Below are 26,699 nucleotides of genomic sequence, written 5' to 3' on the forward strand. Positions count from 1 at the left end.
AGAAAGCCTCACCAAATACTAGTACTTCCATTCAGACAATGTTAACCCTTGAGAAGAGTACAGAAAGAAAGAAAGAGGACCAAGCAGGAATTATGAATGTTCTCAGAGAGATCCGTGAAGAGTCCAGACAGATGAAAACCCAGATCTCTAATCTAGATAAAAATTTGACTGAGAAACTAGACTAGTTATCATTTAAACTGAAGGAGATGGATGAGATGGCAAAGGAGACACGTAAAAAGGTCAATAGAAATCAGAAAGAGATCAATAAGATGAAAGAACAAGCAAAAAAAGACCAGGTAAAGATTGAACAGCTCAATCAACGTGTGGATGTTGCTGATCAGTGAAATTCAGTGCTTGAAAGAAGTATTATGTTATTGGAACTTCAACAGGCAGGGTACATGCTCCGCATTCAGAACTATCCAGAAGAAAAACAAGAAGATATCAGAGCAACGATGATTCATTGGTTGGGAGAACAAACGGAGTTTGAGACAGAACTTATAGAAGGTGGATTGCATGCAGTGTATAGACTCAGATCTGTATATGCAAAAGCTCACAATGTACCAAGAGAAATAATGTTGAAGTTTACACAGAAAAGGGTGAGAGATATGGTTCAACAAGCATTGATGGAGAAAACATTAACGGCTGGAGGAAATCCTGTGAGAATTTTAAGGGAAATACCATGTAGCATAAGACAAAAGAGATTACAATATAAGACTCTTACATCATTTTTGAGAAGAGAGAATGTTAGATATAGATGGTTACTCCCAGAAGGATTAGTCTTTACATATCAACTGAAAAGATATAGTATAACATCAAGAATGAAAATGAGAAACTTCTTGGAGACTTTGCAAAGAGATCAAGAGGAACAAGAACCACCAAAAGGATTCCGCCAGTTTCTTGAGGGCAGAAACCCATCCAGCACCAATGGAGATGGCTTTATCAGAAGTTTCTGGCAAAGCGCATTCAACTGTGTCTTCCCAGATTCAGACCAAGGCACAGTGAATGAAGATATTTGCACAGGGGAAGAGAAGCTCGGAAGCCTTCCGGGATCTTTCTTTGAAATGAGCATGCTTGGACACAGCTACAGTGTCTACAATGCTGTCCATGCTGTGGCCCGTGCTTTACATGCCATGTCCTTGTCTATTCTCCCGCATAGAGCCCTTGTTGAAGAAAGGGGACTGAAGCGCCAGAATCGGCAGTTGTGGCAGGTAATGGAATCAGCCTCCTCATGTAGCAAAGCAGTGTGCATTGGGTGTTAAAGCAGGCCGTATCTGTAAACAAACCGCCTCCCCACATCCTTCCTTTGTCCAGTTCCCCATGTTGTTTCTGAGCACATTCAGGTTGAAGTGCAGAATGGACAGATTCAAACATCCTTTGCTGTTTTCCTCCTCATATAAGCAGCAATCACTATCCAGTGTGTTAGTAATATTCCTTTGTGAGGGGATAAAAAACTTCCCCCCAGCTACAGGCCAATCAGCCTTTTAGACCTAGCAGGGAAAATGTATGCCTCCCGTCTCCTGAAGAAACTTTCGGCCTGGATTTCTGACCATAACATCAGAGGCCCAGAGCAAGCGGGTTTTAGGCCAGATAAGTCCGCAATTGATCAGTGTGTGGTATTATCCCACCTAATCTCCAAACAAAGGACTCAAAATAAATCCCAACTATATGTGGCCTTTTTAGATTTAAAGTCGGCCTTTGATTCCATAGACAGAGATAGATTCTGGGATAAACTTGAGAAGATGGGAGTGGACAAAAGGCTATTAATATTAATTCATGCCCTTCATTTAAACACTTCTTGCCAAGTGAAATTATCTCTGAGGGGCGGCCTCTCGGCCCCAATTCCAATCAACAAGGGGGTCAAGCAGGGGTGCATTCTTGCTCCCACCCTGTTCAATCTCTTCATTAACGATCTGGCTCCCTTTCTAGCAAACTTCGATACGCATTCCCCCAAATTAGGTTCAGTGGATATCTCTCTACTTTTGTATGCTGATGACATGGCCCTGATATCCCGAACTAAACTAGGATTAAGGAGGCTGGTTAACGCCTACATAGAATATTTTACCAACAATGCCCTGCAGCTAAACTATGAAAAGTCCAAGATTGTGATGTTTGGGCACTCTTGGAAACCACAGTCTTGGTTTTTCAATGGTGAATCAATACAACAAGTCAAGGAATTTCAGTATCTTGGTCTCCGGTTCCCCTGTCTCTTGGTATCCCCTGGGGGCTGGGGATAAGAATAGGCCCTCAGTTTGGCTGTACTTGTCGTAAGAGGCGACTGAACAGCCACCGGGTAGATGGGACTCGTGAGCCTGGGGAGGCAGCTCATCTGAGAGAAGGAAAACTCTGATCCCAAACCTCCACTGCCTTGTGGCTACATCCAGTTATGGAAAAGGCTTCAGGAGTCAACCTCGAGGCAAAATCCGGAGCCGGAGTCCCTGAGGCAGTTCATGGCTGACCACAGTCACGCTCTGGCAACTCCTGTGACGCTGCTGGAACCAACCGTATTGGCCTCTGCCTTTCCATTGGACCATTTCAGCGACGTGGAGAAGGGGGATTTGCTGCATGGGTAACAGCCTATCCTCCATACCTACTTTACCCAGGCTTCACGCACTGGAGAGGACACTCTGTTCCAGAACCACCATTCAGAGCGTGACACCATAGTCTTCCGAGACTGAAGGATGCCAACAACAGGTCTCCGGTTTCATTACTGGCATTTCTGGTCTTCCCATCGTCTTACTGTAATCAACTCATCCAAACTAGCTGTTCAGGCTATTACTCGTTTTTTCTTCTCTTGGGGTAACTCATTCATTCCAGCTGTTCTTCAGGCTTTTAATGCCAAAGTTACACCTCAAATTTTGTCTGGCATTCCTGTTTGGATGCCAGCATTAAATGACTCGATTGAAAAGATCCATTCTAATTTTCTATATCAGATCTTAGGTGTACTGCATTGCGTTCCTTTCGCGGCACTTTGCCTGGAGACAGGCCAATTTAGGCTGGAGTTTCTAGCTTGGTCCAGTTTCTTAAAATACTGGGCCAAAGTGTGCTTCAGGGCTGACCAAAACCCATTCTTAAAGGGGTTATTGACTGACTCGCTGTTATCTCCTTGCTTAGCTCTATTCAATGAGAAAATTAGACAAATGAGTCTCGAGGAAGATCTACAAGGAGCTGCTACACTTGAGGTTTCTATTAGGCTCTTGACAACAAGACTAACTGACATAGAAAGGCAAGAGATTTTGGCTGCAGCACAAAAAAAATGTTTGCCCCTAAATTTCCATCTTAACAATACCTTTGGTCAACAACCAAAGTACCTGAGCTTCTTAGAGTGCCCCTTTGCAAGGAGGGCTTTTACATTAGCCTGTTGCAAGGTGTTGACTTCTAAAGACCTACTTGGTAAGTTTAGAAATGCCCCAAAGGAAGAACAATTTTGCAATTGTGGCCTCAGAGAGGCAGACTCTCTTCCACACATTGTTCTGCACTGTGCTTTCAATCAGGTGCTCAGAGACCAGTATCTCCCCTCATTGTCAGGAATCAAAAAAGGTCTCTCTGAGATCACCTCTTTACAACTTTTGCTGGCGGGTGAATCTGAATTAGTGACCCATCCAGTTGCTAATTTTTTATATTTGAGCAACTTGAAGCGGGCTAAGCTGCTGGTCCTAAGCAACTTGGAGCAACTCTGTAAGTAAATTGTTGTGTTTTAACCCTTCTTTTTATCTCTCTTTTAACATATACCTTCATACCTGACTGTCTGGAGATATTAGTTGTAAAACTATATGCCTAATAAAGGTTTGTTGTTTGTTTGTTTATTCCTTTGTGCCATAGAATAGGCTGCATCTCAAGCCCTTTAAGTATTCATTCCTATGGAAAAAAGTGATGTAAGTAGTGGCAGTCTAAAACGGTTTTATTTTTCATGGACAGCGGTGCTATCCTTAAAAAGGGGGCTGAAAGCAGTGTTATAACGGTGTTATGTGTTTTTATTCCAAATTAATGTTTTAATCCATTTTAAAGCATTTTTATCGAGTGTAATCACTGTTGTATAGGTGGCATATATGTTTTTATGCCTGTGGCTGTCAGCAGGCATAGCCACAGGAATAAAACAGGCATAACACACACATAAACACCCCTGAAGACTGGATGACCAGATGTCCACTTTTTCCAGGACATGTCCTCCTTTTAAGCCTCGTGTCCTTAACTTAAATGTTCTCCTTTTTCCTATGAGTGACACCTGCAGGCAGCGCATAGCCTTCTTATAATTAATCAGTTATATGTAATATAGTTTTAAATTTAATAATAAGTGTTGAATTGCTATGGAAACAAACTGGTTTTAAAGAGTGGGGGGGAACACCAACATAACAAGGAACCATTAAGCATTTGTTTACTCATAAGTAAATGCAAACGCGTAGCTCAGTTTTACTTTTCTTAGCTTTCAATACACTTATCAGCTTGGAGGGAGGGACTTCCTTCTCGCATGTTTTTGGTTCATCAGATTGGGACCATTCTGGTGTCCTTGCATTCCTCTCGGCCTGTCCTTCCCAATGGACCAAGGCACGGTCACCTACTCATGAGTTAACATGAATAAACATGTCACTCAGTTTCACTTTCCATAGGGCTCCATGCATTTTTCTTGGCGGCAGTGGCGTAGCTAAGGTAGTGCAGGGGGTAGCCGTCACACCAGACAACAAGCTTTAGGGGAGCAACAAGCTGAGCTTTGACCACTGAGTAGTGGCCAAAATTGTGAAAATATATGAATAATACCATCATGTTATATATCACTGGAAAGGCAGTGCAATGCAGAATGCAATGAATCCAACCACATCAGAATATCTGTATGCTATCAAACGTTATGGCCAATTAACCAGAAAATGAAAACACAACTGCCTTAGGGAACAAAAAGTGGATTTTTTAAACTCAAAACGGAACTATGAGACTGTTCTGAGAGCCAATGTGATGTTATGATACTGCATGGAACCAATACGGTGTTAATATGGAGGAGGCTGGTTTCCCCCAATTTGCACTTTTTAAAAAGCCTGGGTGTAATGTTACTTCTGGTTGTGACATCATTTCCGGGGTCTCATTTTGAGCTCTGCACTGGGCTACACATTCATTAGCTACACCACTGCTTGGCAGCTTCTGAGCATTCTCAGAAGACTTTACAGCCAGTGAAAGCAACAGAGCTGTGAGCAAGTCAGGGGCTTAGCCCATAGTTGTCCAGTCCACAGGCGTACGCATTTGATCTCTGTTGTGTATATGCAACATTGGGCAGAAATGGCGGGCAGCCCATTCCTGAGCTGCCCGGAGCTCCCGAACCCGGCAGCTCCACAGAGGGCTGCCGCAAGTTCCTGTGCCTCCTGCACTACCACGGGAGGCTCCTTGGGAGAAGGGGACGTTCATCCCCTTCCCCCGAGTAAGGGAAGCAGCCCCGCAATGAGGCTACTCACTTTAGCGGCAACCAAAAGTCACCTCTAAAGTAAAGGTGCTCCTGAAGGGTGAGCAGCCCTGCACGAGCGCCTTGGATCCTGCCGAGCACAGCTCTGTGGATCCGCCTCTCCCACGCCCCCGACACACCACCCCGACACCCCCGGCCATGCTCCCCCCTCCTCGGAATGCCTGCCCCATGCCCCCGGCCACGCCACTGCCTCCCGTTCCACAGCCCAGCAGTCTGGGGGACCACAGAGCTGGGGAACTTGGCAACCACTGGGTGCAAGCCCAGCGCCAGTTGGCGCTGGGCTAGTTCCGGCAGGAACCCAGCAGTAAACCACACAAACGTGCCGTAAGGACCATGCCAAGGACCTCAGGATTGGGCTCTGAGTCACACAGTCAGAAGTACTTGGGAGAATTCACAGACGCTCTGCAGCCACTTTCATAGGTACATATCAATGTTAGTTCATTAATTGAGCAGGATATTGCATTTTGTTGTTTGATAAGCCCAACTTTTGTTTTGTTTGGTATTTCATTTTTACCAATTTAGACTATCCCTAGATATAAGTAAAAGAAGTACATAAATGATCATCTCCAAGTGCAGTCTTTCTATACCCTTGACTTTCCGTTTTCTATCTAGCTTCTGAGAATCGTCTCATTTAACAACAGTGCAGGAGACAAAGTTACTTTTGACCAAAATGGGGTATTAATTGCTGGATTTGATATCATCAACTGGATTATTTCCTCCAACCAATCCTTTCATAGAGTTAAAGTTGGGATAATGGATCCCCAGGCTCCTCCAGACCAGGCTTTCACCATCAATGAGGATGTCCTCACATGGCACAGATGGTTTAATCAGGTAGGAGGGTGTTGTTGGCAAGTCCAGGAAGAATTCCTGTGCTGAGTGTGAAATAAGTTTCATCCATGACAAGCCAAGTTTTTTTTTTTTTTTTTCCTGTGAATAGGAGCCTCTATAAATACTATGATGCAGACATTTTATACATTGATGAAACAGTTGATGCTCCAGGTTTTCCGTCATTGCTTGCTGTAAACCTGCATGCATTTCATTCAGAAATGGTTAAACAGATTGAATTTATTATTTAACAGACAGCCCAATCCTAACCTAATCCTGGAACCAAGGTCCAGGGGACCTGGGTTGAGCCAGATCCATGAATGGAAAATTCACTGATAAATAGATTCAACCTGTAAAGAAATGGAGTGACAGTTTGTAGCATATCAAGTGGTACTACTTAAGTACATTCATTCATTCCTGAGATGCTTCACCAGTTTTGATAACGTGCAAAATGGCCCCAAAAACATAAGGTAACCATGCACAGTATTTTCCTGCTTCTCCACCTCTTCTTGCATTTATGGTTCAGGTACAACCTCTTTCTAAATGTAGTAAGAGCTGCTATCCTGGTTGGAGCAAGAAAGTGGAGGCCATTTTGCTGCTATGACTGTATCCCATGTCCAGAAGAGAAGATTTCAGATCAGAAGGGTAAGAGACTGCACAGAGGTATCAAACCGGGTGACTGTATTCCTGAGAAACATATCTAGCAAATTGGGAGATTGCTGGGGTTAGCTCCATTCAGTGTCTGATTGAATTATCTATTATTATCTCAAATTGTTGTCTAAGCAGTTTACATATGACATCAAAAGGAAAGATGGTTGCTGTTCTCGTAGAGTTCAAGAAATAGACAATAGACTTCCACTGGGAAGGTGCTATGCTGGGCAGAAGGACATTTGCTCTCCCCTGCTAAACGTAAGACACTCACCACATTTTCTGCAGTTAGTTAGCAGGTCACCATTTAGCTGGTAGAAAGCTGATGAAGAAATAATGTAAAGTCTCGAGTAAATGCTTGTTACCATGGTTTACTGTCAATGGCTATGGGACTGACAGCCCGATACAGGGATATTCCCAATATAGGATATGTTCTCCTATCCCTGTTGTTATGCGATTAGGTCATTAAGTGAACATTCAGTCCAATCTATTGACTTTGTTGTGTTAACAGACACTCCCTGCCAGACCCTAGCTGGCTGAACAGGCTACTGGAGATAGATCACCTCTTCTCTGCATCAAGAGCCTCTCTGTTGTGTAATCAGACACGCTACTGCAGGGTATGGGAGACACGATTCTCTCATTAAGAGCATCTTTATTGTGCTTTGACCACCATCATACATGCAGTCGGTCGTTAAGTGAACAGTTGTTAAGCGGCACATGCCTGTACTACATTTTGCGGTTGGAAGTTGCCAAAAACAGGCATAAAGCATGCTCCAGTAGTCTTCCAAGTAGCATGCTGCTGGAGCACTAGTGGGAAGCTATCCAGAGCATGTAAGCCAAGGATGGTTTGGGGGAAGGCAAAATGGGAGCAGGATAAGGAAAGAACAGGAGATGGGGAGCTATGGGAGGGGTGGAACCAGAGGCAATGACAAGCGTCGGGTCCTTTCTCATCTGGAAGGAGCCTCAAGGCCCCCTTTCTCAACTCGGACTTGTGCGAGCGCCAGTTCCAGGAGACCCACTGTAGAGTGGGAGGTATATGGAGAGGAGAAAGGGAATCTACCTTTGCTGCTGAATACAATATGCCCATTTTTTGCAACTGCTGATCAAGTGGGGGAGGGGGGTTTGTAAGATAGGGTTGGGCTGACAATGTAGGTTATAACGCAGTGCTCGCAACCACTTAAACCATCTTCTGCTACATTTCACAGGATCTGCTCGGAATAGATCCTTTAAAGTGAACAGCAGAATGTTACCTGTCAGAGGATAAAGAACTATGGCATGTTGCTGAGTTTCATGGCATGATGGTGTAATCAAGACCATACCTTTTCCTTTGCAGACATGAATGACTGTTATGGATGCACGGAGGAAAACTATTCAAACCAAAAAAGAAATGAATGTATTCCAAAGATTGTGACCTTCTTGTCCTACAAAGACCCTCTAGGGATCGGTTTGGCCTTTGCTGCCCTTTTGCTTTCCTTGATCACAACTCTGGTGCTAAGAACATTTAAGAAACACCACAACACTCCCATTGTCAAAGCCAACAACCGCAACCTCACCTACACCCTCCTCATCTCCCTCCTGCTCTGCTTCCTCTACATGTTGCTCTTCATTGGACGGCCCATGACAGTGACGTGTCTCCTCCGACAAACTGCTTTTGGCATCATCTTCTCGGTGGCTGTTTCTTGCGTGCTGGCAAAGACCATCACGGTGGTTCTGGCTTTCATGGCCACCAAGCCAGGAAGCAGGATGAGGAAGTGGGTGGGGACAAGACTGGCCACCTCCATTGTTCTTTCCTGCTCCCTCATTCAAACAGGCATTTGTATTGTGTGGCTGGAAACGTCTCCTCCTTTCCCAGACACTGACAAGCATTCAGTGCTGGAGGAAATTGTATTGGGATGTAACGAGGGATCTGTGACTATGTTTTACTGTGTCCTGGGCTATATGGGCTTCTTGGCTGTTGTCAGTTTCTCTGTGGCATTTCTTGCCAGGAAACTACCCGACAGCTTCAATGAAGCCAAATTCATCACCTTCAGCATGTTGGTCTTTTGCAGTGTTTGGCTTTCCTTTATTCCAACCTACCTGAGCACGAAGGGGAAAAACATGATTGCTGTGGAGATCTTCTCTATCTTGTCCTCTAGTGCTGGGCTGCTGGGCTGCATCTTTTCCCCCAAATGTTACATCATTGTGCTGAGGCCTGAGCTGAATAACAAGGAACAACTGACAAGAAGAAAAGACTGACAGCCCAGTCCTGTCTGAAACCCTGAAAAGCGACTGTCAGTGATGGAATAAAATTGGTGTTGGTTGATTTACGCACTTCAAAAGGATCAAAACTCTTTAAAGAATTTTAGAAGGTTTATTCTTACAATGGTAGATCAATCACAAGCCAATTTACAGGATCCTGGATAGAGATCTTCTTTGCCTGCTACTCTAGTCTCATTCTTCCCAAAGACCACATTCCATCAGTATCCTTTATGCCTTGACATAAACATGTTCAGGAAAAGCCTCTTCCCCCCAAGTACTATGTCATTTGAACCTCATTTACTATTCACTACCTTGGTTATGAAAGATCTTGGTGAACCCTACAACTTTGTAATTCCCCAAAAGGTGTTTCCAACTATTGTTCTCATCAGTCATTGTGACACAGTAACTCCTACCTGGCACAGAAGAACATGGTAATCCTTCTGGCTCTCATTTCTATTCTTTTCCTAAACCTAGAATTAACCATTTAGGTTCTCAGCTTAAAAGATCAGTCAAATGGCTAACCTTCCATGTAGCATGTATTACTACATACATATTGGTACTGGGCACAGTGCTCCCTATTCCCCATGTAGCATAAACGGGCTTTATGGCATGTTTATAGTACCTAGCGCACGGGCTAGGGCTCAGTGCCAGCACTAGGTAAGCATAGAATTGGCCCTTAGACCGACAGGATAGAATGCTATTGGTCAGAAGAGAAAAGAATTATGGTATTTTGTTGAGTTTCATGGCATGGTACAGTCAAGACCACATCTTTTCCTTTTTAGACATGAATGACTGTTATGAATGCACAATGCTGGTGCAGACACAATGCAGCACCCAAGGAAAGGGAACAAGCATTCTCTTAGCTAGAGGAGGCCTCTATGAAAGCCCTCCGACTACAGGATGCAGCGCATACCCTGTTGGCAGAGCTGCACCAGTGCTGGAAGATTGGAGAGGATTTGACCCAAGTCTGCTCCCTGACTATATGCCAGGACTTACCTTCAGACTCATCTTACGCATCTTATACATGGAGTCACGTTTAAAAGAATGTGTGGAAATAGATTTTTTTTTTGTCTAACTGAATGAGTGTGTTCAGCTAGGCACTGTTTTTTGAATCATTGTTTTTATTTTCCTTATGGTTCTATAGTTAATCCTGTTGTTTCTGCATTTATCACCTAATTCTCTGTAGTCTTTTTCCTGCTAAACTATACAGCTATACCACTGGCCAATACACAGAACCTGAGCATCCTCACATTGTTTTTCCTGCATGTGTGCATGTTACAGGTGGTTAAAAAGCACTGCCAGAAACACGGCCCTTTCATGAACATATACAGTCTTCCTTGACTTTCAGACCATAGACCAGTGATTTTCAACCTTTTTTCGCCTCTTGGCCCACTGACAAGGTACTAAAGTTGTCAAGGCATCCCATCGGTTTTCTGACAATTGACAAGGCACACACTGCTGTTGGTGGGGGGGGCTCACATCCCCCCATGGCCCTACTAATAAATGACCCTCCCCCAAACTCCTGTGTCACACCTGCAGACCACCAGTGTGCCAAAGTATAGTGGTTGAAAATATGGCTGCCATAGACCATAGTTTCCCAAAGTCTGGTTCATAACTTACTGGTGGGTGTAGTGGGTCATGGGTTCCCCCCCTGTCCAAACTACTTCTGGTCGGTTCCAAATTACAGCCATTCCAGAAGCATTGGAAAGCCCCAGAGACCTCTTCTAGGACATGCTGGGCCAGCGATCCAATCTATTGGCCTCCACAGGCCTTGGAATGTCCTGAAGAAGCTCTGAAAGTGGCTTCCAGTTTTTGGACACAACTTCCAGTTTAACCGGAAGTCACTTCTCGTCACTTCTGTGGGCCATTCTGAGGCCCACACAGGTCAATAGTGTGCATTGCTGGCTCAGTGTGGCCCAAAAGAGGCCTCCCGAGAAGGCCTTGCAGTGTGAGAATGATCATCATGATGCAACCCACTGTGGAGGACAAGGTGTGTCGCTGTGCTGGAAAGTTAGGAAACCACTGCAATAGAGTATTATTCTTGGGTGTCCTGAACTTGCTGTAGGTCATTCCAAACCTACATGTCCCTCACTCTTAAACAATACATATGTTGACACTTCAGAACCAAAAATCATTTTCTTCATCAATTCCACAGGGAGTACCAATTATGAACTAACAGCTTTTTTTTTGTTTAATTATCTTAACAGACTGTAATTAACTCAGGTACTTGTTAAAAAAAAAAAAAAACTCTATGAAGTTTCAGTGGCAGCTGGGAAAATGTTCAGTAAAGATAGGGATGACAAGATAAATATTCCCAGAACTACCATTTAGAACTAAGGCAAGAAACAGGCAAGGAACCATCAGACGTATCTTGGGTACTTTAGACGCTACATTCCAGAGTCCAGGTATTCTAGGAGACAAAATACCATTCATTTTGGGAGAGGAAATATGGAGACTCTACTTAGGGGGTGAGGAGCAAGTCCTGTGCTTAGGATGCTGGCATTTGTGTTGCTGTCTCTGGAAGTGCTGCTTCTGTGGGCCTGCAAGGCTCACATTGGTAAGTGCCAAGTCCGTGATCCACACCCTCCACTCCACATGTATCATCAGCCGGGAGATCTCATCATCGGAGGGGTTGCTTCTCAATCCTTCATTCTTGCCGATTCAATAGACTTCACCGAAGAACCCCCACCAACATTACTCGAACACCTGACGTAAGAAGTTTGTTCTTCTATCCATTTATTTCATCACTTGAGTGATGAAATAATTCATCACTTAAGCTCAGACCTTAAGGCCCAAATGCTAACCAACTTTTCAGCGCTGGCATAGCTGTGCCAATAGGACGTGTGCTGCATCCTGCAGTTGGATGGCACTCACAGAGCCCTCCTCAAAGTAAGGGAATGTTTGTTCCCTTCCCTCGGAGCAGCATTGCCCTTATGCCGGTGCTAGAAAGTGGGTTAGGATTGTGCCCTAAGAGCTGCAGGCACAAAACAGTGGCTCTTAGACTGACTGCAGAAAAGGTTAATTGCATGAAGGAAGTTCTGAAGAGTAGAAACACAGAGAAGGAAAGTCACTCCATAGATGCTTCTAAACATTAGTTGACTTCTTTGTATAACAATTTATTTTTTTCCTCACTTGTTTTTCTTCTTCCATCAATTGCTTTCTCACATCACATCACATTCACCAGACAGACTGACTGACTGACTGACTGACTGACCCAAACCAGATTATTACATAATACTGCTTTTTGTAGAGCGGCTTTCAGGAAGAAGGCCCAGGGATACCTTTCTTTGACGAAGATACTACCCAAACTGTCCATCTCGATATTTGAAACTTAAATATTTGAACTTTTTAAAAGAGTGAACTTGATCTTATTTCATGTGAAGTACATTGTAGTGGTCTTTGGTGTCATCACTCCAATCACCCTGATCATGTTAGTATCTTCCTGACATTTGATACCAATATGGATTGGTTGCTACTTGCTGTGTTTCATGACATCTTCTTGTGCCCTTCTCTTTCTAATGCAACACTACAACTATACAGCACTCCATCTTAAAGGTGAAACATGTGTTTGTATGATGGGGCCTACACCTCTTCATGAAAGGCAAGGCATATGATGTTAAAAAAAGAAAAGGGTTTCAACACATGCAATACCCAGTTTCAGTCATTCTGTTATGGTTTGGAACACCTTCCTGATAAAGACTGAAACTCTCATTCTAGGACAATAACAAAACATTACCAACACATCCTGGCTGTGGCATTTGCAGTGAAGGAGATCAATGAGAATCCCCACATCTTACCCAACGTCACTTTGGGATTCCACATCTATGACAGCTACTTCAGTGACAAGTGGTCCTATCATGTCACAATGCTGCTTCTGTCTTCCCTGGAGAGATTTGTCCCCAACTATAAATGTGACATGCAGCATAACCTGATAGTGGTTATTGGAGGACTGGACTCCCAAATCTCCCGTCATGTGGCAAGTGTCTTGGATATTTACAAAGTTCCACAGGTAGGATACCCTGGTCTCTTTGCTTACAGTTCTATGAGAATTTAAGGCTTCATTCATATGTTCACTGTTATTCCAGACTTTGCGGTTTGGAGAAGTGGACCTATGAATCAGAATAGGGGAAAAAAACTATAATGAGGATTCAGTCTTATATTGTTCTGGGTAGCTATGGAGTTGAGGAAGCCATGCATTTCTGCAGTATTACAGGTCAATTTCACAGAAACATGCCAATCAGTGCTTTCATGCTTGATGCTATTCTGCTTTGTATATGGTTCACTTGGCATACTTAATGCTTCATTCATTTACAGTTCCTGGTATATAATTTGAACCATGCTATGTAGATAGAACCATGCCAATCCAGGAACATCAAAGGGAGGGGTGACTATTTTATTGCTGGGGTGGAATGTAGCAATGTTGTAGCTTTATTCTTGGGGATCAGTAAGTCATACTGTAAGCCACCAATATACCTTTTGAAAGCGAGGATGAGTGATCTTTTGAATAAAGGAAACATCTTTTTGAATAAAGATCACTTGTTCAATGAGGTGGATTGCAGTCACTCTGTTTCATGATTCCAAACCTCAGGAAGCTCTGTGAAGGGTTGCACAGGGCTCCCTGCACCTCCAGCAGTCTCCAGCAGCCCTCACTGAGTCCAAGTAAGTGAAAACACTCCCACTTCACTCCCTTTAGGGACACGATCCTGGGGATCGCTTCCCTGCCTCTCCTCTTCCCCTGCACCTTAAAGGGACTGGGGAAGCATTACACAAACTGGTGGGTGGCGACTTGCCAGTTAAAGAGCCACTGCCCTACTGGATACAATGAAATTTACTTCTCAGTAGGCATGGATATGATTGTGAGGAAATGTAAGCAAGATTTTACTGCATTGTGAACATCTTATTCTCTTAATGTGGGATTACCTAGGGCCCTCGTGTGCACATGCGAGTTGCATCAGTGGCAGATTGCAAAGTGCCCAATGTGGCAGAATTAGAACACCTTTCACTATAGACTTGCCACCCCCATTGCAAGCAACAATGAAAGCACCCCCTTCTCGAAGCAGGTCATTCCCCTCCTTGCTATGCTCCTCACATACAGTCATTAGTTGTTGAAGTTCTGAAGGTATAATGACATCAGATAAGGGTGTTGGAGTGTTTGTATTTGAAGTGCAGCTGGCATTCTATGTTATGCGGCTCCTGAATCTTGTGTAGTTGATATGGAATGGAAGTTCTGAGGCCGGTAATATCCTGAAGCCACAATACACTAGCGGCGCAATCCTAACCACTTATGTCAGTGCTTTCCAGCACTGACATAAGGGCAATGCAGCTGTAAGGTAAGGGAACAAACATTCCCTGAGGAGGTCTCCGTGAGTGACACCCAACTGCAGGATGCAGCACACGTCCCATTGGCACTGCTATGCCAGTGCTAGAAAGCACTGACATAAGGAGTTAGGACTGCGCCCTTAGTGTTGTCACGAAAGCCACTGTTCTCTCAGCCTCAGATACTTGTCAGTAACAAGCGAATAGTAACAATAACACTCTCGACACAGTTGTTGAAAAAATTGCTGAAACACAATGTACATGAAGTGTTTTAAATTCTTGAAAAAGTCATATAAATGCTATTTTTTTTTCTCTTGGCCCCACCTGGCCATTTTTCATTAGTTCATCTATGGCCCTGCTCCACAAATGGATGATAAAACCCCAGGACTGCCCTTCTTCCAGATGGTCCCCAAGGAAGCCCTTCAGTATGCAGGGATTCTCTCTTTACTTCTGCATTTCAGCTGGACGTGGATTGGACTTGTTACTGTGGAAAATGAAGACGGAGAAAGATTTGTGCAGATGGTGTCTCCAGTGTTTTCCCAGAGAGGCATCTGCATTGCCTTCGTAAAACAAATCCCCCGAATGACTTTTGTCTCTGAAATAAGTGAGATGTTCCAACAAGTGGCAAAAATCCACAATATAATTATGGACGCTAAAGCGAACATAGTCGTTGTCTATGGAGAATCAAATTTTATGACAATTCTGAGATGGTTGCCATATCTATCAGAACAGGCTAGTGGAAAAGGTAAAGTTTTCCTACTGACTGCCCAGATAGAGTTTGTACTGAATCCCTATCAAAGGATTTGGAATGCAGAAATATTCCATGGTGCAATATCCTTCACAATGCACAGCACGGATCCACCAGGATTTCACCAGTTTCTTGAGAGCAGAAACCCATTCAGCACCAATGGAGATGGCTTTATCAGAAGTTTCTGGCAAAATGCATTCAACTGTGTCTTCCCAGATTCAGACCAAGGCACAGTGAATGAAGATATCTGCACAGGGTATGAGAAGCTCGGAAGCCTTCCAGGACCCTTCTTTGAAATGAGCATGCTTGGACACAGCTACAGTGTTTACAATGCTGTCCATGCTGTGGCTCGTGCTTTACATGCCCTGTCGTCGTCTACATACCCACACAAAATCCTACTTGAAGGAAGGGAACTGAAGCTCTGGAACCAGCAGTTGTGGCAGGTAATGAACTCGGCCTCCTCATGCAGCAAAACACCATGAATTAACGATTATAGCAGGCCCATCTCTAAATAAACTGTGTTCAAAATTCTTCCTTTGTCCCATTTCCCATTTTCTTTCTGAGCACTTGTAGACAGAAATGCAGAATTGACTCTTTTGAACACGTATCTCTGTTCTTCTCCCTCTTCTCTATAAACTTCTCATATGAGTAACAACCTCTATTCAGTGATACACAGCGCACTCCAGACTGCATGTTGGGCTGGCACAAGTCCCTCATGATTTGGCAAGTCCGGTGCTCGGAGGCGCGCCGACCTGCGGAGGCTGGCAGAAGCCTCTGCGCCAACAGAGGCTCCAAGTCTTGCGTCAGCCAAGCTCAGCCAACCCAAGACTCCAGGATGGACAGGGAGGAGGCAGGAGGGAGGCATTCTGGGACAGGGGGAGGGCAGGCAGTGGGTGGCTCTGGGGGTAGGCAGGTGGAGAGCGGGGCAGGGATCTGGCAGTTATACCAGATTGCAACCCCCATTACAGGGGAGCTCTGAGCAGCTTCAGGCCACTCCGCCCTTCTCAAACTTGCGCCACCTCAGGAGGTGGCCCAAGTCTAAGGAGACCCATAGGAACCAGGGTGCCTTACCCAGAGGTAAGGGGAAATGTTTCCCCTTACCTCTGGCTGAGCCACTTTGGGCCCCTATCCTGCGCTGGATACAGCACAAGCCTCTTGGCTTGCCTGTTCCTGCGCAACATAGGATTGTGCCCACTGTAGTTTTCCTTGAATATAGTGTTCTGCTTGTAGCCTCTGGGTTAGTAAAAACAAGTGCCTCAGTCATTGCATCCTCTTCCAGCAGTCCTGGAAGTCTTCCATCAGTCTTCCATCAGTGTTCTCCCATCAGTCTTGGCCAGCCCCAAAACTGACCAGTGATCATTCTGCAGATCATTGGAGAATACTTAGTACCAAGTACTTCCTTGTGAAAGAAAAATATACAACTATGAAGCAGGCTGTGTCCCAAGCCCTTTGAGTCTACATTCTAATAGACAAAAAAAAAAAAATATAAAGCAAATTAATAAATGATCATCTCAAATATCCAGCTGCAGGCTTTCTACATGTTCTTTCAACACGTTCTTTTTCCATCTAGTTCCTAAGAATCGTCTCATTTAATAACAGTGCTGGGGACAAAGTTTCTTTTGACCACAATGGGGAGTTAATTGCTGGATTTGATATTATCAACTGGATTATTTCCTCCAATCAATCCTTTCATAGAGTGAAAGTTGGGAGTATGGATCCCCAGGCTTTTCCAGACCAGGCATTCACCATCAATGAGGATGCCATCACATGGCACAGATGGTTTAATCAGGTAGGATGATGTTGTTGGCAAGTCCAGGAAGACTTCCTGTACTGAATGAGCACTATATAAGTTTTGGCCTTGATATGCACAGTTACTTTCAGTGAATAGAATTCCCTATAAATACTTACTATGATGGAGACATTTTATGTTTTGAAAAAGAGCTGATGCTCCAGCTGCTTTTGGCTTGCTTGCTGAGCTCCTGCATGCATTGGATTCAGAAAAGCTTAGTGGGACTGAATATATTATTTAACAACGCAATCCAGACTGCACGTTGGCCCAGTGTAAGTCCCTTGTGCTGACCCAAGAGGGTCACAAACATGCCATAAGGCACAAATGTGGAGGAGGCAGAAACGTGCCCCCTCGTGAGTCAGTTAGGCTGGCACGGCAGAGGCGCACCAGCCTGCAGAGACCGACATAATCCTCAGTGCTGACGTAGGCACCAAGCCTTGCGTCAGCCAACACAAGATTCTGGGGTGAGTGGGGAGGAGGCGTACTGGGACGGGGAGATGTCGAGTGGTGGGTGGCCCTGGGGCAGGTGGGTGGGGAGTGGGAGGTGAGGCTGGGATCCAGCAGTTATGCCGGCTCCCAACCCGTTCCCCGGGAGTTTGCAGCAGCTTCAAGTCGCCTAGCTCTCCTTGGACTTGTACCACCTCAGGAGATGGCACAAGTCTGAGCAGACCCATAGGGGCCAGGGTGTTTCCCCTTACTTCTGGCTGAGCCACTTTGGGCCCCTATCCTGCACTGGATACAGTACAAGCCCATTGGCTTGCTGGAACAGAGCAGGATCAGATTGCGCCCTAAATCGCTATTCTGGTGAATGGATCTAAGCTCAAAATGAATGTTCTTCAGCATTCAGCTAATTCCATCATTAGGACCAAAGTTAATGTTGCTCAAAACGCATGGCTTCTGCTCATTATTATTATTATTATTAACAGAATTTATATACCGCTTTTCAACTAAAAGTTCACAAAGCGTTTTACACAGAAAAATGAATTAACTAATGGCTCCCTGTCCCAAAAGGGCTCACAATCTAAAAAGATGCAAAAAGAACACCAGCAGACAGCCACTAGAACAGACACTGCTGGGGTGAGGTGGGCCAGTTACTCTCCCCCTGCTAAAAAGAGGAGCGAGTACCCACTTGAAAAAGTGCCTCTTGCCCAATTAGCAGGGGTATGCCAATATGCTTCCATTCTCTGCATCTACTAATCATTTCCACTCAAAGCAGGTGTGTGAATTAGTTTCATTGTGTTCAGTGTTAACCGTCCTGTTTCCTGCGGTGGGCAATGAAGGAGAGGCAACACAAAGGAGGGGAAGTATTGAATGCCTTGAGGAGGGACACACGTATTTGCAAGAGGCAGTGGCGGGGCCCTGGAGGTTCTGTCTCCCAGAGCAATGGCCCAGCCACTGGGGCCTCAGCAGAGAGTGTGGGGGAAGGGGGTTGCGTCACCTGGGCCCTTCTCCCCCAGCTGCTAGGGCTTTTTGGCTCCTAGCCAGTCTTTAGTTCATAGGCAGGCTGGGTTCTTCTCCCTCCAGCTGCCTGCCCCAGACTGGCTTCATCCTTGGCCCAGCTGGGCTTTATGCTCATGACCAGCCCCTCCAGGCCCCGCCCCTTCCTCCATGGGAGGGTTAAAAGGCTGACTGGCCTCTTCTGGCCCTTCCCCTCACTGCTTGTCAGAGCCAAAAGGTTGGAGCCTGGTGTTCCTCCCCTCTTCTTCCTCTCCTGGCTCTCCAGGCCAGTACTCTACCTGCTGCTGGCCTTGGGGCCTGTCTCCTCCTTGCCTTGAGCTTCCCTCTCACCCTGCAAGCCTGTTCCCTCCAGGTTTCCCCCAGGTAAGTCAGGGGGACCCTGACAAATGTCAAGGGTTGGTCACATGAGACACTGTCAACTGTTATTGACCATCAGAAGATCTAACCACTTGGCCAACTCCTGAAATTTCAGATCCAGTAGCACCTGCTGCAGATTTGTGATGGAGCACTTTGGAGAACCATGGACAAATCAATGAACAGTGGAACTCACATAGGAATTTTTTTGAAAACTAATAAGTTTTTATAGCATTGTAATAATGTTACACAGTAAAGCTGGGTCCACAGTAGACAAGATGGCTCCAGAGAAATAGGTTAAGATCATATTTAACTCTCTGTCGGTCACCTGCAAGGAATCCTCAGACCTATACCAGCTCCTTATCTGGTGTAAGTCTGAAGAGAGTCAGGGGGCTAGGGAAGGACAGAGGGGATGTGGTATGTGCCATGATCACCCCTTTCCAACACCATACTGTCTCCAGCTCCCCTCCTGAACCTCTGGGTGAACTACCCTCAACCCTCCTCTAATCTGTCCCCTGATTGGCTCCTTTCGGTTTTCAAAAGAAAAAGAGCAACTGTTTATAGTATACCAAGTGGTCCATATTGAGTCCATTCACATATTGCTAAGATGCTTCATCTCTTTCATGAATACAAAAAGGCTCCAGAAAGCTAAGGATTTAAAGCACATTTTTCCCATGATTCTCCATCTCATCTTTCACATATGTTTCAGGTTCAACCTCGTTCTGTATGTAGTGAGAGCTGCCATCCTGGATTTAGCAAGAAAGTGAAGGAAGGGGAACCATTTTGCTGCTATGATTGCATCCCATGTCCAGAAGGGAAGATTTCAGACCAGAAGGGTAAGAAATGGACTGCACAGAGGTATCCAACAGGAGGACTGTAATCCTATCAGATTAGGAAAATGCTAGGGTTACTTCCACCTTCATGGGGAACAATGCTACACTGGCTAATATAAATCAATTTGGTCTTCCCACTAAACACAGGACGCACCCCCTTTGCAATCCTTAAACCCAGTTATAGAATTCTTTGAAAAGGTCAACAGGCATAAAATGCTTTTATGCGAATGCCCGAAGTCTACGAGCAAAGGTGGGAGAACTGGAATGTCTGGTGACAAGGGAAAATATTGACATAGTGGGCATAACGGAAACCTGGTGGAATGCGGAGAATCAGTGGGATACCGCAATCCCGGGCTATAAACTCTACAGGAGGGACAGGCAGGGGCGTGTTGGAGTTGGGGTGGCCCTTTATGTTAAGGAAGGGATAGAATCCAGCAAAGTAGAGATTGAAGGTGGGTCCGACTCCACCGTAGAATCTCTGTGGGTTAGATTACCAGGCTTGTGCAGCGATGTAATACTGGGGGCGTGCTATCGTCCTCCAGACCAGAAATCTGATGGGGACCTTGAAATGAGGAAACAGATCAGGGAGGTGACAAGGAAGGACAGGGTTGTAATCATGGGGGACTTCAATTATCCTCATATTGACTGGGTCAATTTGTGTTCTGGTCACGATAAGGAAACTGGATTTCTTGACGTGCTAAATGACTGTGGCTTAGATCAGCTAGTCACGGAGCCCACCAGAGGACAGGTGACTCTGGATTTAATTTTGTGCGGTACGCAGGACCTGGTTAGAGATGTAAACGTTACTGAGCCATTGGGGAACAGTGATCATGCTGTGATCCGTTTTGACCTGCACGTTGGGGGAAGAATACCAGGCAAATCTCTAACAAAAACCCTTGACTTCCGACGGGCGGACTTCCCTCAAATGAGGAGGCTGGTTAGTAGGAGGTTGAAAGGGAGGGTAAAAAGAGTCCAGTCTCTCCAGAGTGCATGGAGGCTGCTTAAAACAACAGTAATAGAGGCCCAGCAGAGGTGTATACCGCAAAGAAAGAAGGGTTCCACTAAATCCAGGAGAGTGCCCGCATGGCTAACCAGCCAAGTTAGAGAGGCTGTGAAGGGCAAGGAAGCTTCCTTCCGTAAATGGAAGTCTTGCCCTAATGAAGAGAATAAAAAGGAACATAAACTGTGGCAAAAGAAATGTAAGAAGGTGATAGGGGAGGCCAAGCGAGACTATGAGGAACGCATGGCCAGCAACATTAAGGGGAATAATAAAAGCTTCTTCAAATATGTTAGAAGCAGGAAACCCGCCAGAGAAACGGTTGGCCCTCTGGATGGTGAGGGAGGGAAAGGGGAGATAAAAGGAGACTTAGAGATGGCAGAGAAATTAAATGAGTTCTTTGCATCTGTCTTCACGGCAGAAGACCTCGGGCAGATACCGCTGCCCGAACGGCCCCTCCTAACCGAGGAGTTAAGTCAGATAGAGGTTAAAAGAGAAGATGTTTCAGACCTCATTGATAAATTAAAGATCAATAAGTCACCGGGCCCTGATGGCATACACCCAAGGGTTATTAAGGAATTGAAGAATGAAGTTGCAGATCTCTTGACTAAGGTATGCAACTTGTCCCTCAAAACGGCCATGGTACCAGAAGATTGGAGGATAGCAAATGTCACGCCTATTTTTAAAAAGGGAAAGAGGGGGGACCCGGGAAACTATAGGCCGGTCAGCCTAACATCCATACCGGGTAAGATGGTGGAATGCCTCATCAAAGATAGGATCTCAAAACACATAGACGAACAGGCCTTGCTGAGGGAGAGTCAGCATGGCTTCTGTAAGGGTAAGTCTTGCCTCACAAACCTTATAGAATTCTTTGAAAAGGTCAACGGGCATGTGGATGCGGGAGAACCCGTGGACATTATATATCTGGACTTTCAGAAGGCATTTGACACGGTCCCTCACCAAAGGCTACTGAAAAAACTCCACAGTCAGGGAATTAGAGGACAGGTCCTCTCGTGGATTGAGAACTGGTTGGAGGCCAGGAAGCAGAGAGTGGGTGTCAATGGGCAATTTTCACAATGGAGAGAGGTGAAAAGCGGTGTGCCCCAAGGATCTGTCCTGGGACCGGTGCTTTTCAACCTCTTCATAAATGACCTGGAGACAGGGTTGAGCAGTGAAGTGGCTAAGTTTGCAGACGACACCAAACTTTTCCGAGTGGTAAAGACCAGAAGTGCTTGTGAGGAGCTCCAGAAGGATCTCTCCAGACTGGCAGAATGGGCAGCAAAATGGCAGATGCGCTTCAATGTCAGTAAGTGTAAAGTCATGCACATTGGGGCAAAAAATCAAAACTTCACATATAGGCTGATGGGTTCTGAGCTGTCTGTGACAGATCAGGAGAGAGATCTTGGGGTGGTGGTTGACAGGTCGATGAAAGTGTCGACCCAATGTGCGGCAGCAGTGAAGAAGGCCAATTCTATGCTTGGGATCATTAGGAAGGGTATTGAGAACAAAACGGTTAGTATTATAATGCCGTTGTACAAATCGATGGTAAGGCCACACCTGGAGTATTGTGTCCAGTTCTGGTCGCCGCATCTCAAAAAAGACATAGTGGAAATGGAAAAGGTGCAAAAGAGAGCGACTAAGATGATTACGGGGCTAGGGCACCTTCCTTATGAGGAAAGGCTACGGCGTTTGGGCCTCTTCAGCCTAGAAAAGAGACGCTTGAGGGGGGACATGATTGAGACATACAAAATTATGCAGGGGATGGACAGAGTGGATAGGGAGATGCTCTTTACACTCTCACATAATACCAGAACCAGGGGACATCCACTAAAATTGAGTGTTGGGCGGGTTAGGACAGACAAAAGAAAATATTTCTTTACTCAGCGCGTGGTCGGTCTGTGGAACTCCTTGCCACAGGATGTGGTGCTGGCGTCTAGCCTAGACGCCTTTAAAAGGGGATTGGACGAGTTTCTGGAGGAAAAATCCATTATGGGGTACAAGCCATGATGTGTATGCGCAACCTCCTGATTTTAGGAATGGGTTAAGTCAGAATGCCAGATGTAGGGGAGAGCACCAGGATGAGGTCTCTTGTTATCTGGTGTGCTCCCTGGGGCATTTGGTGGGCCGCTGTGAGATACAGGAAGCTGGACTAGATGGGCCTATGGCCTGATCCAGTGGGGCTGTTCTTATGTTCTTATGTTCTTATGTTAGTTAGAAGGTAGAATGCTGATGAAGAAGAAATAATGTGATGTCTCACGTAAATATGTGTAAATGTGCACATGCATAAGTTACCACTATTAACTGTCAATAAAATTATGATTAATTCTGGGAAAAAAATTGTAGTAAGACTGGTGAGTGGTTTGGGTGAAATCAAAAGAGAAAATGAATCTTTCAAGGGCGAGGAGTAGCTCCCTCGCTGATTACAATTCTTATGCTTATCCGTGACCCAAAGTTGGTACTGCATCACAGAAAATTCATTGATAAGTACCCTCCCAACTTTTCCTCTAAGCAGCCATCACTGATGATGGCTTGTACCCCGTAATGGATTTTTCCTCCAGAAACTTGTCCAATCCCCTTTTAAAGGCATCCAGGCCAGTTGCCATCACCATACAGAAAATTCATTGATAAGTACCCTCTCAACTTTTCCTCTAAGCCGCCATCATTGATGACTTTGTAACATGACAGTTGGGCATTCCAAAGCATTTTTTTTTTTGCACTGTACATTGCTGTGGGACTTTTGACATGTTTACGAAGACTTCGTTATCAGGTGGCATTCCAGACCTTGGGGCTTACAAGCCAAATTACTGATTTAGGCCCACAACTGGAAATGCTATTGGTCAGAGGATTAGGAATGATGGTATTTTGTGGAGTTTCATGGCATGTTGGTATAATCAAGACCGCATCTTTTCCTCTGTAGACATGAATGACTGTTATGAATGCACAGATGAAAGCTATCCGAGCCAAAAAAGAGATGCATGTATTCCCAAGGCTGTGGCCTTCTTGTCCTACGAAGACCCTCTGGGGATCTGTTTGGCTTTCATTACTCTTTGTCTTTCATTGGTCACAGCTCTGGTACTAAGAACGTTTGTGAAACACCACGACACTCCAATTGTCAAAGCCAACAACCGCAACCTCACCTACACCCTCCTCATCTCCCTCCTGCTCTGCTTCCTCTGCGTGTTGCTCTTCATCGGACGGCCCATGACAGTGACGTGTCTCCTCCGACAAGCTGCTTTTGGCATCATCTTCTCAGTGGCTGTTTCTTGCGTGCTGGCAAAGACCATCACGGTGGTTCTGGCTTTCATGGCCACCAAGCCAGGAAGCAGGATGAGGAAGTGGGTGGGGACAAGACTGGCCACCTCCATTGTTGGTTCCTGCTCTCTTATTCAGACCGGCATATGTATTTTGTGGCTCACAACTTCACCTCCTTTCCCAGACACTGACACACACTCAGTGCTTATGGAAATTGTATTGGAATGTAATGAAGGGTCTGTAACTATGTTTTACTGTGTCTTGGGCTATATGGGCTTCTTGGCTATTGGCAGTTTCACGGTGGCATTCCTTGCCAGAAAACTTCCTGACAGCTTCAATGAAGCCAAGTTCATCACTTTCAGCATGCTGGTCTTTTGCAGTGTTTGGCTCTCCTTTGTCCCAACCTACCTGAGCACCAAAGGAAAATACATGGTAGCTGTGGAGATCTTCTCTATCTTGGCCTCCAGTGCTGGTCTGCTGGGCTGGATCTTTTTCCCCAAATGTTACATCATTGTGCTGAGACCTAAGCTGAACAACAGAGAAAAACTAACAAGAAGAAAAGACTGAAGCATTTCACGCTTTGGTGTTCTTTGACCTTGTGTGTGTGTACAAAACACTATACAAAACACTATCTGTGAGAGTTTCTGTCCCAGCAGTTACCATATATAGATCTTTCTTGAAGGACTCCAAAATGCTCCCTATATTAAATATGCATGTAGATAGCTTAATGAACATTTCTTTAAAGAGAAACTACTACTTAATTGCTACTATTTATTACTATATACTGGGTGTATATCAATCTTGTGAGACTCTGTTAAAACATATATGTCATGCCTGAAAATCTTCCTCCGTGTGACAACAGCCTCAATGGAATTGTAATTTTTCATCAGCAAATCTTCATTGGGGAAAAGGTTAAATATATCATTCTTGCCCTCAAAGGCATAGTTCCAAATCATATTGAAAGTGTTTTATTTTTTCAAGAATGGGTGACTCTTCTCCATCACGTTTCGTGGCACATTTCTCAAATTTGCAACAGTTTTCCTCGCTCTCATTCACACAAACTTACAAGCACCATTTACATCATCTTTCTTCTGGGAACAATCAGAGGGAAAGCAGGATTATGTTCACAAGCCCCCTCCCAATTGTCAAGATTTACAAGATGGGCAAAGGTAGACATTTTACCTCCAACTCTTCCATAACTTAACCCATTTTTGCCCGGCCCACAAGTGTACACATTTGGTCCCTGTTGTGTATATGCAACGTTGGGCAGAAATGGCTTAAATGGATGGATGGAAACAAGAAAGCTTCCTCAGACCGCTAGCATAGCTAGGTGGGCTGGGGGTGTAGGAACCCAGGCAGCAAGCCTGGAGGTGTCATCAACTGCCACCGACCTTCCTTAGACCTCTGTGGCTTTCAAGCCACATCCTTGTCCACTCTTCCCTTCTGTGCCCACCCATCTAGAGGGAATAGGGGTGGTTGGGAGGTTGACATGTGCACTTGGCTTACTTTGCATTTGACATGCAGTGCATTCCTATACATGTCTCCTCAGATGAAAAATTTGTTGTATTCAGTGGGACTTGCTCTCATGGTAGTGTGAAAGCATGGGAGTTTCCCGATTTGGTTTATTAACGCACCCCCCCCTCCAATGCCAATTGAGAGATTTAGGACCCAGGAGACACCCTCTCAAATAGTAGGAGCTGAGTGCTTGCCTCATAGCAGTACAGTACAAGGAATCTTCTTTAATACTGTCACTGCATACTTACTACAGTACTAGCCAGTCCATACACAATTGATTCTCTGCAGAGTAGGCTGAACTGTTGGGGGAGAGGGACAGCAAAGACACGACTCAATAACCACCTCCTTGGTGCTTTAAATAGAGCCTGGCTTGCATGGGTGCCCTGCTGTTTTTTTTTCTATCCATTACACACAGCGAACTCTGCCTGCTCCCTCTCCTGCTGCTTTTACAGAGCCAGTGCCTAACCTGCTGAAGCAGCTCTGCAGGCTGCCATTGTGTATTGTAATAGGGGTGCCTTTGTGTGAGTCCTTGTGCCTTCTTTTTTTTACTTGTTGAGTCCAGAAAGGCTCTGCCTCCCCTACCTCTCCTGAATGCATGTCCTGGTCTCTTGCTGTTGGACTAAACAGATGGCATCTGTTCAACTTCAAAAAATATGTTTTTCATCATCATTTTTACAGACAGTACTCAATGAAGAATTAAAGACTACTGTTAATTTAACTTGAGGACTATAATTAAGTCCCCAAGGTAAATATACAGTACTAGTAATCAATTACTTCTAAAAAATAATGGAGTTTAAGTGGCAACTACAAAAATATACAGTACAGACCGGGGTGAACAGAACTACCATTTAGAGCTAAGTCAGATAAGGATCATTCACTCTGATTTTTGATCTTGGATGCATCAGACAGTGCATCCCAGGGTCCAAGCATATTAGAAGACAAAACCAGCATTCATCTCAGGCGAGTAACTACAGAGTTTCTGGACGTATGGAGAGGATGGAGGCATTTGTGTTACTGTTGCTAGTTCTCTTGATTCACTGGATATGCAAAGCTCACCTTGGTAAATGCCAAGTCCACAATCCACACCCTCCACCCCACAAGTACCATCAGCCAGGAGATCTCATCATTGGTGGCATTGCTTCTCAGTCCTCCATTATTTCTGAGTCAACATCCTTCACTGAAGAACCCCTACCAGCATTACGTGACTATCGTATGTAAGGACTTATGCTTTTTTGGTTTTTATTTCTTATTTGGTTCTTATTTTGGTTCTTATTTATATTTTG

At 45.0% G+C, this 26,699-nt stretch overlaps 1 protein-coding gene across 1 annotated transcript; it reads left to right on the top strand.

Annotated features, from left to right (window-relative positions):
* Positions 1–8,251: 8,251 nt before the first annotated feature.
* Positions 8,252–24,468, top strand: LOC136653403 (vomeronasal type-2 receptor 26-like). The gene is made up of 7 exons (XM_066630307.1): positions 8,252–8,667; positions 12,872–13,163; positions 13,903–14,020; positions 15,435–15,661; positions 16,789–17,007; positions 19,529–19,655; positions 23,567–24,468. The coding sequence occupies exons 1-7, from the start codon at positions 8,252–8,254 to the stop codon at positions 24,466–24,468; spliced, it is 2,301 nt and encodes a 766-aa protein (XP_066486404.1).
* The last annotated feature ends 2,231 nt before the right edge of the window (positions 24,469–26,699 follow it).

The sequence above is a fragment of the Tiliqua scincoides genome, chromosome 5 (assembly GCF_035046505.1).
Source record: "Tiliqua scincoides isolate rTilSci1 chromosome 5, rTilSci1.hap2, whole genome shotgun sequence".
In the NCBI taxonomy this organism is placed as follows: Eukaryota; Metazoa; Chordata; class Lepidosauria; order Squamata; family Scincidae; genus Tiliqua; species Tiliqua scincoides.